The sequence below is a fragment of the Bombina bombina genome, chromosome 5 (assembly GCF_027579735.1).
Source record: "Bombina bombina isolate aBomBom1 chromosome 5, aBomBom1.pri, whole genome shotgun sequence".
Classification (NCBI taxonomy): Eukaryota; Metazoa; Chordata; class Amphibia; order Anura; family Bombinatoridae; genus Bombina; species Bombina bombina.
In genome coordinates, this window is record NC_069503.1 from 413,714,606 (window position 1) to 413,731,961 (window position 17,356).

At 38.8% G+C, this 17,356-nt stretch overlaps 1 protein-coding gene across 1 annotated transcript in view; it reads right to left on the minus strand.

Annotated features, from left to right (window-relative positions):
- Positions 1–17,356, minus strand: part of GADL1 (glutamate decarboxylase like 1) — a 579,827-nt gene that overhangs the window by 352,168 nt on the left and 210,303 nt on the right. The window contains exons 4-5 of the mRNA XM_053714251.1: positions 9,151–9,241; positions 8,655–8,761 (exon numbers count right to left, since the gene is read on the minus strand). Coding sequence (XP_053570226.1) covers positions 8,655–8,761; positions 9,151–9,241 — 198 coding nt within the window. The remainder of the gene's footprint in view (positions 1–8,654; positions 8,762–9,150; positions 9,242–17,356) is intronic.

Sequence of the window (17,356 nt, forward strand, 5' to 3'; positions counted from 1 at the left end):
TGACAACTGAAGATGAATTATAACTGGAGAAATAAGGTCCAATGAAATAGGGACCTAGTTTTTGAAAGGAAGAGAAAGTCAGAGATGAGCAGTGGATAAATATATTTTGTCTCCAGCATGATAAGTAGGAGAAGGACAGCATAATGTTTATATTCTTGTTGACCCTAAAACAATAACTTCTTTTATACAGATAACATATTGTGAACCTCATGTAAACGTTGATGAGCACCAGGGACTGAGTTTTGGAGGGCTGACCAAGGTAACAGTTGTATGATACCCATAGGTACACAGGAAAGTAGATATTGATGTAGTTCTATGAACTAAATTATTATAGGCAAATTCAGCCAAAGCAAGATATTGAGTCCAGTCATCTTGCAAAGTGCTAGTATAACATCTGAGGTACTGCTCCAAAGATTGATTTGTGCGTTCAGTTTGGCCACCTGTTTGGGGATGAAAAGCAGTAGATAAGGCCAGCTGAATGTGCAGTACTTTGTAAAAGGCTGACCAAAATTTGGACATAAATTGGGGACCTCTATCAGACACTATGATCACTGGTAATCCATGCATCCAGAAAATGTCTTGCAGGAAGATGACAGCTCTGCTGTGTGATCTGCATTGGGTACACCCTTAGTGGCAACTAAATGAGCCATTTTAGAAAAATTATCTACTACCACTAAACTGAAATATAGCCTTGAACAGGGGTAAATCAACAATAAAGTCCTTGGCTATTTCAGCCCATGGTCTGCTTTGCACAGAAAGTGGTTGTAACAGACCTGAAGGGGGTTGTCATGAGTCTTTGTCAACTATGCACACAGGACAAGACTACATAGGCTTTATATATTTTTGCATGCCAGGCCACCAGAATTGTTGGCTTATTAACTCTTGAATCTTATGGATTCCCCCATGTTCTCCCAGAGGGGTGTCATGAAAATAATGTAGTACCACAGGAACTACAGAGGATTGCACTACCATTTTGTTATCTGAATCTGGAACTCTGGATGCTGAATAGTTTCTGGGGAACTGGGGGCATATTTTTTAGACTAATAGTGCCCATGAGGAAGCTTTTTTAGATAGAAAATGTCCAGGTTGGAGAATAGTAGTTGGCTCAGTTTCCCCAATAAGGGTTTAGGCAGCCACTATACCATTTTTGGCTCTTGGACAATATGTAATGAAGAAATGAAAGTGCCTGAAGAAGAATGCCTACCGGGCCTGTCTGACTTTGAGTCTACGAGCTGAACGTAAGTATTCCAGATTTATGTGGTCCATGAAAACAGTAATGTGATGATCAGCCCCCTCCAGTACATGTCTCCACTCCTCGAAAGCTGTTTTTATGGTGAGTAGTTCTCTATCCCCTACGTCATAGTTTCTTCCTGCTGGGAAGAGAACTCAAGACAGAAAGGCCACAGGGTGGAGATAATCATTGTCACCAGCTCTTTAAAACAATACTGCTCCAATGGCAATCTCACAGGCATCAACTTTGACTTAGAAGGGCTGTCTTGGTTCAGGGAAAATCGGAATGGGTGAGGAGGTGAACAATTACTTTAGTTATCAAACATTTGTTTGCTCTATTAGCCCAGTGAAATTTGATGGTCTTCTTAGTGAGGGCTGTAATAGGCTGAATAACACAAAAAAGTCCCTTATAAACTTTCTATAAAAAGAAACAGAGCATTGAATGGCTATTGTACTGCCTGGAGTTCACAGTGATGGCATTAAGGTCCCTGTAGTCTATGCATGGACAAAGTCCTCCATCTTTTTTGCTGACACAGAATATACCAGCCCCAACAAGTGGCTTGGATGGTTTGATAAACCCTTCTTGTAGATTGCCTTCAAAATATTCTTTTAACATTTTTAACTCTTGTTCTGATAGTGGATAGATGCAGCAGAAGGGAATTTGAACCCCAGGGAGTAGATCAATTGTGCAGTTACATTCTCTTTGAGGAGAGGGAGTATCAGCTCCTTTCTTTGCAAAGACATCTTGAAAAAGATTTATGCTTTATCAAATTCAGATACTTACGGCTAGATTTGGAGTTTGGCGGTAAAAGGGCTGTTAACGCTCCGCGGGTTTTTTTCTGGCCGCACCATAAATTTAACTCTGGTATCGAGAGTTCAAACAAATGCTGCGTTAGGCTCCAAAAAAGGAGCGTAGAGCATATTTACCGCAAATGCAACTCTCGATACCAGAGTTGCTTACGGACGCGGCCGGCCTCAAAAACGTGCTCGTGCACGATTCTCCCATAGGAAACAATGGGGCTGTTTGAGCTGAAAAAAAACCTAACACCTGCAAAAAAGCAGCGTTCAGCTCCTAACGCAGCCCCATTGTTTCCTATGGGGAAACACTTCCTATGTCTGCACCTAACACTCTAACATGTACCCCGAGTCTAAACACCCCTAACCTTACACTTATTAACCCCTAATCTGCCGCCCCCGCTATCGCTGACCCCTGCATTACACTTTTAACCCCTAATCTGCCGCTCCGTAAACCGCCGCCACCTACGTTATCCCTATGTACCCCTAATCTGCTGCCCTAACATCGCCGACCCCTATGTTATATTTATTAACCCCTAATCTGCCCCCCACAACGTCGCCGACACCTACCTACACTTATTAACCCCTAATCTGCCGAGCGGACCTGAGCGCTACTATAATAAATGTATTAACCCCTAATCCGCCTCACTAACCCTATCATAAATAGTATTAACCCCTAATCTGCCCTCCCTAACATCGCCGACACCTACCTTCAATTATTAACCCCTAATCTGACGACCGGAGCTCACCGCTATTCTAATAAATGTATTAACCCCTAAAGCTAAGTCTAACCCTAACACTAACACCCCCCTAAGTTAAATATAATTTTTATCTAACGAAATAAATTAACTCTTATTAAATAAATGATTCCTATTTAAAGCTAAATACTTACCTGTAAAATAAATCCTAATATAGCTACAATATAAATTACATTTATATTATAGCTATTTTAGGATTAATATTTATTTTACAGGCAACTTTGTAATTATTTTAACCAGGTACAATAGCTATTAAATAGTTAAGAACTATTTAATAGTTACCTAGTTAAAATAATTACAAATTTACCTGTAAAATAAATCCTAACCTAAGATATAATTAAACCTAACACTACCCTATCAATAAAATAATTAAATAAACTACCTACAATTACCTACAATTAACCTAACACTACACTATCAATAAATTAATTAAACACAATTGCTACAAATAAATACAATTAAATAAACTATCTAAAGTACAAAAAATAAAAAAGAACTAAGTTACAGAAAATAAAAAAATATTTACAAACATAATAAAAATATTACAACAATTTTAAACTAATTACACCTACTCTAAGCCCCCTAATAAAATAACAAAGACCCCCAAAATAAAAAATTCCCTACCCTATTCTAAAATACAAAAATTACAAGCTCTTTTACCTTACCAGCCCTGAACAGGGCCCTTTGCGGGGCATGCCCCAAGAATTTCAGCTCTTTTGCCTGTAAAAAAAAACATACAATACCCCCCCCCCAACATTACAACCCACCACCCACATACCCCTAATCTAACCCAAACCCCCTTAAATAAACCTAACACTAATCCCCTGAAGATCTTCCTACCTTGTCTTCACCATCCAGGTATCACCGATCCGTCCTGGCTCCAAGATCTTCATCCAACCCAAGCGGGGGTTGGCGATCCATAATCCGGTGCTCCAAAGTCTTCCTCCTATCCGGCAAGAAGAGGACATCCGGACCGGCAAACATCTTCTCCAAGCGGCATCTTCTATGTTCTTCCATCCGATGACGACCGGCTCCATCTTGAAGACCTCCAGCGCGGATCCATCCTCTTCTTCCGACGACTAGACGACGAATGACGGTTCCTTTAAGGGACGTCATCCAAGATGGCGTCCCTCGAATTCCGATTGGCTGATAGGATTCTATCAGCCAATCGGAATTAAGGTAGGAATATTCTGATTGGCTGATGGAATCAGCCAATCAGAATCAAGTTCAATCCGATTGGCTGATCCAATCAGCCAATCAGATTGAGCTCGCATTCTATTGGCTGATCGGAACAGCCAATAGAATGCGAGCTCAATCTGATTGGCTGATTGGATCAGCCAATCGGATTGAACTTGATTCTGATTGGCTGATTCCATCAGCCAATCAGAAAATTCCTACCTTAATTCCGATTGGCTGATAGAATCCTATCAGCCAATCGGAATTCGAGGGACGCCATCTTGGATGACGTCCCTTAAAGGAACCGTCATTCGTCGTCTAGTCGTCGGAAGAAGAGGATGGATCCGCGCTGGAGGTCTTCAAGATGGAGCCGGTCGTCATCGGATGGAAGAACATAGAAGATGCCGCTTGGAGAAGATGTTTGCCGGTCCGGATGTCCTCTTCTTGCCGGATAGGAGGAAGACTTTGGAGCACCGGATTATGGATCGCCAACCCCCGCTTGGGTTGGATGAAGATCTTGGAGCCAGGACGGATCGGTGATACCTGGATGGTGAAGACAAGGTAGGAAGATCTTCAGGGGCTTAGTGTTAGGTTTATTTAAGGGGGTTTGGGTTAGATTAGGGGTATGTGGGTGGTGGGTTGTAATGTTGGGGGGGGGTATTGTATGTTTTTTTTTACAGGCAAAAGAGCTGAAATTCTTGGGGCATGCCCCGCAAAGGGCCCTGTTCAGGGCTGGTAAGGTAAAAGAGCTTGTAATTTTTGTATTTTAGAATAGGGTAGGGAATTTTTTATTTTGGGGGTCTTTGTTATTTTATTAGGGGGCTTAGAGTAGGTGTAATTAGTTTAAAATTGTTGTAATATTTTTATTATGTTTGTAAATATTTTTTTATTTTCTGTAACTTAGTTCTTTTTTATTTTTTGTACTTTAGATAGTTTATTTAATTGTATTTATTTGTAGCAATTGTGTTTAATTAATTTATTGATAGTGTAGTGTTAGGTTAATTGTAGGTAATTGTAGGTAGTTTATTTAATTATTTTATTGATAGGGTAGTGTTAGGTTTAATTATATCTTAGGTTAGGATTTATTTTACAGGTAAATTTGTAATTATTTTAACTAGGTAACTATTAAATAGTTCTTAACTATTTAATAGCTATTGTACCTGGTTAAAATAATTACAAAGTTGCCTGTAAAATAAATATTAATCCTAAAATAGCTATAATATAAATGTAATTTATATTGTAGCTATATTAGGATTTATTTTACAGGTAAGTATTTAGCTTTAAATAGGAATCATTTATTTAATAAGAGTTAATTTATTTCGTTAGATAAAAATTATATTTAACTTAGGGGGGTGTTAGTGTTAGGGTTAGACTTAGCTTTAGGGGTTAATACATTTATTAGAGTAGCGGTGAGCTCCGGTCGGCAGATTAGGGGTTAATAATTGAAGGTAGGTGTCGGCGATGTTAGGGAGGGCAGATTAGGGGTTAATACTATTTATGATAGGGTTAGTGAGGCGGATTAGGGGTTAATAACTTTATTATAGTAGCGCTCAGGTCCGCTCGGAAGCTTAGGGGTTAATAAGTGTAGGTAGGTGTCGGCGACGTTGTGGGGGGCAGATTAGGGGTTAATAAATATAACATAGGGGTCGGCGATGTTAGGGGCAGCAGATTAGGGGTACATAGGGATAACGTAGGTGGCGGCGATTTGCGGTCGGAAGATTAGGGGTTAATTATTTTAAGTAGCTTGCGGCGACGTTGTGGGGGGCAAGTTAGGGGTTAATAAATATAATATAGGGGTCGGCGGGGTTAGGGGCAGCAGATTAGGGGTACATAAGTATAACGTAGGTGGCGGTCGGCAGATTAGGGGTTAAAAATTTTAATCGAGTGGCGGCGATGTGGGGGGACCTCGGTTTAGGGGTACATAGGTAGTTTATGGGTGTTAGTGTACTTTAGGGTACAGTAGTTAAGAGCTTTATAAACCGGCGTTATCCAGAAAGCTCTTAACTCCTGCTTTTTTCAGGCGGCTGGAATCTTGTCGTTAGAGCTCTAACGCTCACTGCAGAAACGACTCTAAATACCGGCGTTAGAAAGATCCCATTGAAAAGATAGGCTACGCAAATGGCGTAGGGGGATCTGCGGTATGGAAAAGTCGCTGCTGAAAAGTGAGCGTTAGACCCTTTAATCACTGACTCCAAATACCAGCGGGCGGCCAAAACCAGCGTTAGGAGCCTCTAACGCTGGTTTTGACGGCTACCGCCGAACTCTAAATCTAGGCCTTAGTTTCTCCCCATCTGTATGGTTGGGAATACTGAGTAATTTTTATTTAGGCATTTCAATTTTATTTTCATATTTTTGCAATCCTAAATGGAATTTTGCATCTTTAAAATGCATAATTATTACAGCAAATGAAATATAACTAGATCCTTTTAGTATTATAGCTTGTTTATCTAAATGCATCTTAACCTTTTAGATATCAGAGAAAACTGCAATACATTGCTATGCAAAGTGCTGCAACATTCAATGACAGAAAATAGGTTAAAGCAACAAGTAAGTTACACATTTTTCTATAAACGTAAAAGATTTGATGAAAAGAAATAGTTTGGGTTATAACAGTTTAAAAATAGATGCATTGTAAGGTTGAAGAAAGTAATTTGAAGATATAAAAGTGAGGAATTACTTGACATTTGCCCTTTGCCAGACCATTAAATACAGTAAAATTGCATAATTAACAAGTTCACAAAAGAATTGGATTTTTTTCTGACAAATTATTTTTTTCTCCCATTTGCCAACCTGTATCATGTGCCAGATATCAGCCAATCACAGACTAGTATATATATACCCTTTGAGCTATTGCGAATCATGCCCGCTTGACATATAGTAAATCAACCCATAGTATAATGTTATAACTAATATCTAACCTTGCACACCTTTAAATACTGTTGTCAATAACATAATTTGAACACAATTGTAAAACAATATGAGGTTAAAGGGACAGTCAAGTAAAAAAAAAACTTTCATGATTTAAATAGGGCATGTCATTTTAAACAACTTTCCTATTTATTTTTTTTTACCAAATTTGCTTTGTTCTCTTGGTATTCTTAGTTGCAAGCTAAATCTAGGAGGTATATATGCTAATTTCTTAGACCTTGAAGGCCACCTCTAATCTGAAAGCATGTTGACAGTTTTTCACCACCAGCAGCGAAGGGGTAAAAAGTGCAGTGATGGCAGCATGTTTAAATATATATTTATATGCTGATATACATATATATTTATGTATACACATATTAACAAGTACGTATATATATATATATATATATATATATATATATATATATATATATATATATATATATATATAAAGTTTCCATAGACCACAAAGTAAAGGCACTTTTTAGTGCTGTTTTTTTTAATTGCTTCTTAACAACTCACACCCGCCAACTTTATCCCCAAAAACTGCCTAGTGCAGTTGTTTTTTATTTTTTAAAAAATGCTACATTTTTTTAAAAATATTAATCTAAAATGCCCTCTATTTTGAGGACATTTGGGGCACTTTTAGAAAATTAACGATTGATCGGATCTCTGGTTAATTTTCTGAGCGCTAATTAATTTTCTGAGCGCTAATTGCTACCGCAAGCTTGTTATGGCTGGTAAATTATTGCACGCCCGCAAACGTGCACATTCGTGGGTGTGCAATAATTTAGTGCTACACTTGTAATCTAGCCCTAAAGGAGAATGAAAGTAAAAAGTTTAAAAAAAGAAAATGCCCTTAATAGGGGGTTCAACATAAGAAGTGTTATTTTATTTTTGTCTACGTAGGAGAGCTTTTGTAATAGAGTATGAGCATTTGGTTACAGAAGTAGATAGATATTAGCTTAGAACTTCAGAGTATAAAGCAATCTGCTTGTTCCGTGTGCTTGAGATCAATACTATCTGCTAGGAAGCACAATTCCCCTATGACTTTCCCCACTTTCACAACTTGTGTTGTGTTTTCAAAGCAACTGGTGCTTTGAGTAAGGTATCTCATATAAAAAATATAATAATCAGAAAAAAAATTAAAAACAAAAAAATAAAAGCTAATTTATGTTTTTTTTCATCACTAAATATCATTTTGTATAAAGGTGTTTGTGAGGCTGAATGAAAATAATCTGCTTTGAACAAAAAGGGGGAGATTTAATAAGAAGCGGATGATGCTTTTTCTGCCCGATGTTTCCGGCTCGCTGGAAACCTAAATTAAGAAGCAGCAGTCATAAGACTGCTGCTCCTTAACTTGTCCGCCAACTTTTTGGTGGCGGACTGCAATCATCCAGATCAGATACAATCAGGATGATTGACACCCCTGCTAGCGGCTGATTGGCTGTGAGTGTGAAGAGGCCGGCATTGCACAAGCATTTCTTATGAAATGCTTGTGCAATATTAAATGCCGACAGCATATGCAGGGCGAACATGATTCACTATAGCAAATAATGTACGCTCGGGGTTTAATAAATTGACCCCAAAGTCTGCAAATTGGTAGTTAAATATGGCTAACATACCTGCAAATATTATTAGTTTTATTACATGCATCATACTTTCTATATTATAGTTATTAAATGCATAGCCATTCCTATATTTTTAAAACAGACTGAAACAATAAGTGGAAGATGTGAAGTTAAAATTATTATTTATTTTACTTATTAATAGATGTGGTTTACTTACCAGGACTAAATATCCCATCACCTTCCTTCCAGCCTAGAAATTCAATCATTTTCGTCAGAACGGCTTCCTCAATTAGTATAAAAACAGGAGATACTTCATAAGTATATCTATAAAAATATACACAACTTCATTTAGATGTGCTTAAGAACAGCACACACTTAAAACATTTTAAGTACTTTAATCTACTATCTTTGCTTTGTAAGTCACCATAAAAGTAAACACGTCAACACTAATACTATCAAAAATGGCAACTTATTAAACCAATCTTGGTGATAGGTTTATATCTAACATATCTTGGGGAAATTTAATAAAAATGTAATTAAGTTCTTACCTTGGGTGCTCAACATATTTTAGGTGCATTTTTATTAGATTACACAATAATACATAACTGATTCAGAATGAATATAATAATTAAAAATATAATATTCAAAAATTATTTAGGAAAAAAAGTATTAAATGATGAAGTTGACAGTTTATTTTGTTCAATGTTACTTACACACTTGGGTTCAGTGCTTCTGTAATGAAGCGAGCAGCTAAGGAATAATGATCCATGCCGGCATATAACTGATTGAAGAATCTTGGATGGCCTATAAAGAAAACAAATACCTTAGCTGGAGATGCCAGTATTAGCTTTTGGGGTAAACATTTTTTTTTTTTCAAAGCAACCTATAATTACATTATTCTTATTGAATTGTATTAAGGATTGATTGGTAAATAGCAATTATCAAGATTCTCAAAAGAAAAACAAATGCAAAAAGGTTACAACTTTTTTTTGTTTTGTTTTGGTGGTTCATGCAAAGAATTTCAATAAAAAAATACTTTAAAAAATGTCTATTTCTAGAGAGAGTCTACACCATATGCTGCATATGATTTATTGTTAAATGTTTTAAATTCTTAAAATAATATAATACTAAGCATATTATACAGCAATTGTTGGTAGTTTAAGTGCATGTAATGTTACTACATAGATAACAACAGACTATATATATCATAATAATAGAGAGACTCGCTCATTCCTTTGAACATTTCATTTATTGATATGCATAGATGTATTTACAGACATATATAACCATATAAGCACATAAATTGATATATATATATATATATATATATATATATATATATATATATATATATATATATATATATATATATAGGATACCTTTGCAGTTAAGTAGATGAAAACATGAAAAAAAATATTTCTGCAATATTGATTTTTAATAAAGGTTTTAACTGTGTATTTACTGTAAATATTTCACATTCCAATGTTCTGCGCATAGCAGAATATGTTCTAAGCATTTATAAGTAGATATTCCTATGCATATCTGTATATATCTATACCTTTAAATAATTATATATATATAGATAGATAGATAGATAGATAGATAGATATAGATATAGATATATATATAGACAATATTGAATTTTGGGAAGAGACCTATAATCTTTCTATATTATATTGAAAAAGCCCCTAAGGTAAATTCCCAGTAAAGGAGAATACTGGTGCAGAACCTTAGAATAATTATGAATAAGACCTTGAAAGAAAGATATGGATACAACTGATCATCTTCTTTATATCCCAAAGTAAGGGAATTCAGCACTCTTTATTTGAAAAAATAGGGCTTATTATTTTGTGATTAAAATTTCAAACATCCACCTGTTTGCAAGATATCCTTCTAAAAGAGGTTGCCACAAACCCATCACAACATAGAAGTCAGAATATTCAACATTTGATACATAATCCTCATACCATAACATCCCTTAAAAAGTGTATGCATATTGATACTAAACAATCTTACTTTGTTGCAAGCAATATTAGCATACTATCACTTTAAAGAAAGCAAAAAACTTTGATGCACATTATAAAGGAAATGTTCTCTTTTCATCAAAGGCAGTCCCATGAAAATAAAGAGGTGCACCTCATTTTATGTTTGAAACTCTTAAGGAATTTTTAAGCTGGGGTACGTTTAGAGACATTTAGCCTGCTGACCGCGGTTTCCACCGCACTTAAAGGGACATGAAACCCAAACATTTTCTTTCATGAATCAGATAGAGAATACAATTGTAAACAACTTTCTAATTTACTTCTATTATCTAATATGTTTCATTCTCTTGGTATCATTTGTTGAAGGAGCAGCTATGCACTAATGGGTTCTAACTGAGTGAACACATGGGTGAGCCAATCACAATCAATATATATATGCAGCCACCAATCAACAGCTAAAACCTAGGTTCTCTGCTGCTCCTGAGATTGCCTAGATAAACATTTCAGCAAAGGATAACAAGAGAAGGAAGCAAATTAAATAATAGAAGTAAATTGTAAATTTGTTTCAAATTGTATTCTCTATCTGAATCATGAAAGAAAAATGTTGGGTTTCATGTCCCTTTAAGGTCTTAAGGGCACTAGTCTTCTTAGCAGTTTAGATTATTTCAGGATGTTATGATGATTATGTATCAAATTTTTAATATTCTGACTTCTATGTTGTGATGGGTTTGTAGCAACCTCTTTTAGAAGGATATCTTGCAAACAGGTGGATGTTTGAAATTTAAATCACAAAATTAAAAGCCCTATTTTTTCAAATAAAAAGAATGCTGAATTCCTTTACTTTTGGATATAAAGAAGATGATCAGTTTTGTCCATATCTTTCTTTCAAGGTCTTTCAATTCTGCTATGTGAAGAACATTGGAATGTGAAATACCAATATTTTCATGTCGGGTTAGCGCACATGAGAATTTGCGATTGGGTTTACACGTTTTTTTCCACTTTTTTTCCATTTGACTGCTGTAGGGGAATATGTGAACATGTAGGCAATATACTTACTTCAGCTTTTTGCGCTCATTGGGTTAGCATTTAAATGAAAAAGTTTACTTTTGACTCGTAATACAAGCGCAAACCAACAAGAGCAAAAAGCTTTCTTCTAGCGCAATTAACGCTTGAACTGGACCATTAATTAGTGCTCCACTTGTAATCTGGCCCATAATGTCTAGATTACAAGTGGAGCACAATTAAATACACACAGTGTATTACTGTGTGCTTGCCGTCAGGCAATCAATAATGTATGATGGAGTTTTACAAGCTGCAGGTATCATTTTATACCCAAACTTTCTTTAACACACCCTATACATATATCGCAAGCAATTTAAAGCAGTTGTAGTTTAACTTGTGCAAAATGTAAATACAAAATTCTCTTTTAAAGGGCCATAATAATTGAATAATTACACTTTTTAAGTTGGTAGAATGTCATGTCATTTTAAGACTATCAACCCTGCACTGCTGTGTGTTTAACCCCAGAAAATGGGTTAATTACACAGTAGAAGTTCTATTTGCGATCTTCAAACATCTCGAACGGAAATTACAGCTGTTTTAATCAGCAGCACTAGTCACATGACTCAGATATGTAACTAGCGCTGCTGATTGGATCAGCTGTGGTTTCCATTTGGGACCAGCAGTATCCTGAGCAGTACTTCTATTGTGTGTTTAACCACTTTCCATGTTATTTTTACTGAGACATTGCTAGAATAAAGTTTATGGTAGGAATAACATTTTAGTGAGTGCCAGAGTTCTTTATGGTAAGGGGGTTGTATTATAGACCATAAAGAGTGTAAGAAAGGGAAGGTGTTTTGAAGATTTGCATTTGAAAGTTGCACAGGGTAATCAGAGATGGATGCAGCTGCCTTCAAGGGTGGCATGGATTACTTTATTATGACAATGGGATTAATGTAATAGGGGTATACATGGACACAGGGCTAATTATTTTTGGTGTATTGTTGATGGGGAATTAATTTGACAGTGGTACTGTAGGGGATGCTCCTGAAAGATTAGGAAAAATTAATGTTGACATATCTTTCCTATAAATTGGATGATTGTCAGTTACTTTTCAAAGCTCAATTTTTACTGAGAACCTTTGACAAGGTTACTTCAAATGTTTATTAAACCATGGAAGTGCCATATTTCATAATAATAGCAGCACCTGTATCAACTGTTTACCTTACAGACAACCCATAAATAGAACACATGAAATGTCACAGATTATAAAATGCCAACTGTTAGAGCAGTGTTGGTCAAAGTGCTGTCTAGCGGAGAGCTGAGTGTCACAGTAGTAGCTATCAGATTGCTGAGGGACTAGCTGTTATTTTGATTTTCAGAGTGACAGGCTTCATGGGCAGGGCAATGATGGTTATTGATGTTTAGGTGGTGCAGGAGAACAAGGGGAATTCAATGCAATACTATTGAGAGCTACAGAGCAAAATAGAAATCTTGACAACAATGATATTTGGAAATATTTATAAAATCAAAATGTGATAAATGCAAACATGCTATTTTCTACAGTGTCCTTTTAGGTACTAAATATTTTGCAAAACATCAGACTGATTGGAATGTGGAAAGAATTTATCAGATATCCTTAACCTGTGCAAAAAATTTAATCAGCAAGATATACTATAACTGTCAGGGTTTTTTCCTGACTTGTTTGCCATGTGCTGCTGGCAGCCATTTTACTCACCTCTCTTGCTGACTTTGGTGCATTCTGGGAGATGCTGCTCACTTCCTGCACTTCCTTTTATGGCCAGACTGGTTTACATCATCCATGTGAGACAGGATGCAGTCTCAGAATTGTGATGTCATCACTTATTATTTAAAGGGCCTTTGTTCAGTATGCTTTGTCCTTGGGTTGTCTCAGACCTGTTTGTGAGAGCTCCTGTGCATTACCTGGCTATCTGAAGTCCTTCCTGGTTCCTGACTCTGCTGTTTTCCTTGTTTCTGATTCCAGCTCGTCTGACTATTCGCTTTGGCTCCTGACTTGGCTTGTCTGACTACCAGCTCTGGTTTTGACTGCTGGCTTCTTATTTGACTTGTGGACTTTTTATTATTTTTTTGCTATTAATAAAGGTGTGATTATTTTTGCACTTCTCGTCTCAGTCTGATTCCTGGCACCCTGACATTACGCAAGGGCCATGAATCCTGATGGTGCTAATAATCCACCTTTACCTGCCATAATTTCCAGGATGGATGAACAGGATCACCGCTTGGATCAATTTGCACTAGCCCTGAAAACCCTGCTGACTCGCACTGCACATTTGGACCAAAGTGTCCCGCAAGTTATGGTTGCTCCTGTTTCCACTGATGCACCTAGTCCTACCAGGAGCTTGTCCGGTTCTGCACCTCTACCTCAGCGATCCCAATCAGAGCAGAGGGTCAGGCGTTTCTCTCTGACAGAGCTAAGGTGGGATTTCTCATCTTGTTACTCTGACACAGCTCTTGCCTGGGCTAATCCCTTTTGGGAGACTAATAAACCTGTGATTTCAAATTACCCTGAATTTGTGGCCTCCTTTTGAAGGGTATTTGATGTTCCAGCTCGCTCCTCCTCTGCTGCTGAATGACTCATGTCCATTCAGCAAGGTACAAGATCTGTTGCTCAGTATGCCATTGAGTTCCGTACGCTTGCAGCAGAGGTAGGCTGGAACAATGAAGCCCTTGTTGCCGCCTTCTTTCATGGGCTCTCTGATGCGATTAAAGACAAAGTTGCTGCCAGAGATTTACCAGAAGATCTCGAGGCATTGGTGTCTTTTTTGATCCTAACTGACATCAGACTAAGTGAGAGGCCTTCTTTCAAGGAGCGCTTGCGGAAGCCTCCTGTACCGTTGTCTCCTACGTGTTCGTTCCCACCCATGCCTCCTTCTCCTCCCATGCCTCCTGGTCCCGAGTCACCAGGTACTGCTGAGCCAATGCAGTTGGGATTCACACATCTCTCCATGGCAGAGAGGGCCTTTAGGAGGAGGGAGGGGCACTGCCTCTATTGTGGGTTACAGGGCCACCTTTTGAAGTCTTGTCCTACACGGCCGGGAAACGCTTACACCTAAGGTCCTGTTGGGGGCAGACCTTAGGTGGTTTATCCTTGTCCCCGGAACCACTAAAGGAGAAACCTTTGGTCACGGTTGTCCTTTCCTGGGTGGACTCCTCCATAGTCACCCAGGCTCTTGTTGACTCCGGTGCTGCGGGCTATTTCATTGACAGTGCTTTTGTATCAAAGCACTCCATTCCTGTTTTGCCTTGGTCCGTTCTGCTTGCTATTGAGGCCATTGATGGCAGGCCCCTTCAGCCCACACTCGTTACTCACTAAACCGCTCCGTTGACCATGGCTGTTGGGGCTCTCCATTTTGAAACCCTCCAGTTCCAGGTGATAAACTCTCCGCATTTTCCGGTTGTCCTGGGTTATCCCTGGCTCCAAAAGCACAATCCCAGTCTTGACTGGCGCAGGTCCGAAATTTTGTCGTGGTCTCCGCAATGTATTTCCACTTGTCTTCAGAAACCAGTTAAAGTCTTGTGCACTTCTTCAGTATCTCAATTGCCAGAGGAGTACCAAGAGTTCCTAGACATTTTTGACAAGCTGCGTGCCAGTACGTTGCCTCCTCACCAGTCTTACGATTGTGCCATAGACCTGCAACCGGAGCCATTCCTCCTCGGGGCCGGGTTTACCCTCTGTCTGTTGCAGAGAATTGTGCTATGGAAGAGTATTTTGCTGATGCTCTGTCGCGGGGGATCATCCACAAATTATGCTCTCCTGCAGGGGCTGGCTTCTTCTTTGTGAAGAAAAAGGGTGGCGAGTTAAGACCATGCATTGATTATAGGGGTCTTAATCGTCTTACCATTAAGAATGCTTTACCTATTCGGCTCATTACGGAACTCTTTGACCACCTCAAGGGAGCTACGGTCTTTACTAAGCTTGATTTGAGAGGAGCGTACAATCTCGTTATGATCAAGGAGGGCCACAAATTGAAAACAGCATTTAACACCAGGAGCGGGCATTATGAGTATCTTGTAATGCGCTTTGGCCTATGTAATGCTCCTGCTGTTTTCCAGGAATTTATTAATGATGTCCTACGAGATATGTTGCAACAGTGTGTTGTGGTTTACTTAGACGACATCCTCATACACTCACCCACACTTGAGGCTCATCGTTCTGATGTTACACGGGTTCTTCAGAGACTACGTGAGAACAGCCTGTTTTGTAAACTTGAGAAATGTGAGTTCCATCAGACTCAAATAACCTTCCTAGGTTATGTTATCTCCATTGCAGGGTTCTCCATGGATCCTGACAAGTTATCTGCAGTTCTGCAGTGGCCTCGCTCAGTTGGTCTATTCAACGTTTTTTGGGAGTTTGCCAATTACTATAGAAAGTTTATTAAAAACTTTTCTTCCTTGGTCAAACCTATCACAGACATGACCGTAAAGAGAATGATCCACTCCATTGGTCACCTACTGCCATTAAGGCCTTTGATAGTCTTAAGACTGCCTTTGCTGCTGCTCCAGTTCTGGCTCATCCTAACCCTGTCCTGCCTTTTTTTCTTGAGGTTGATGCGTCTGAGACTGGAGTCGGTGCTCTCTTGTCTCAACGTCCTACACCTGACGGTTTCTTGCATCCATGTGGTTTCTTCTCTAAGAAATTGTCTCCAGCGGAGTGCAATTATGAAATTGGCAACAGGGAATTACTGACCATAATTTTGGCACTCAAGGAATTGAGGCATCTTCTCGAGGGTACTAGCGTTCCAGTGCTCATTCTTACTGACCACAAGAATTTAACTTATCTATCTGAAGCAAAACGTTTGTCGCCCGACAGGCCAGATGGGCGCTATTTTTGTCTCGGTTTAATTATGTGGTCTCCTACCTGCCTGGTAGTAAGAATGTTAGGGCTGATGCCCTCTCTCGACAATTTTCACCTCTGTCCAAGGAGGAGTCTGTACCTACTCCAGTTATACCTCCTGACCATATTTTGGCTACCATACGTACTAATTTGACTTCTCCCTTGGGGGAGGAGATCATGGCTGCACAAACCAATGCACCTCCTGAGAAACCTAGTGGTAAGTGTTTTGTTCCTGAGAATCTTCGAACTAAACTTTTGCACACTTACCACTATCCTAAAGCTGCAGATCACCCAGGCAAGAACCAAATGATTTGGTCTGTCACTCGATAATTCTGGTGGCCAGGTCTTCGTTCTGATGTTGCTGCGTATGTTGCCTCCTGCTCAGTTTGTGCACAGAATAAGACTCCTCGACGTCTTCCTGTGGGTCTTCTTCAACCTATTGCTAATGGTGAGCGTCCTTGGACACATCTTTCCATGGACTTCATTGTCGAGCTCCCTGTTTCCAATGGCAATACTGTTATCCTTATGGTGGTTGACCGTTTTTCTAAAATGTCACATTGCATTCCCTTGAAGAAGTTGCCTACCGCTCAGGAGCTTGCTTCAATTTTTGCCCGTGAGGTCTTCCGTTTACATGGGTTACCCAAGGAGATGGTAGCCAGTTTGTCTCCAGATTTTGGCGTTCCTTTTGTGCTCAAATGGGGATCCAGCTCTCCTTCTCCTCGGCATATCACCCTCAATCCAATAGGGCTGCGGAACAGTCTAATCAAGCTCTGGAACAGTTCCTCCGTTGCTATGTCTCAGATCACCACAATAATTGGTCTGAACTGTTAACTTGGGCAGAGTTTGCTCGTAATAGTGCTATTAATGCTTCCTCCAAGTTATCCCCGTTCATGGCGAAATATGGGTTTCAACCATCCTTGTTGCCCGATTCATTCATGTCTCAGGGTATTCCGGCTTTGGAGGAGCATCTCCGGCAACTCCGTTCCCCGTGGGTGTAGATTCAGGATTGCCTTCATCGTTCTATGCAGCGCCAAAAGTTCCAGGCTGATTGTAGGCATCTGC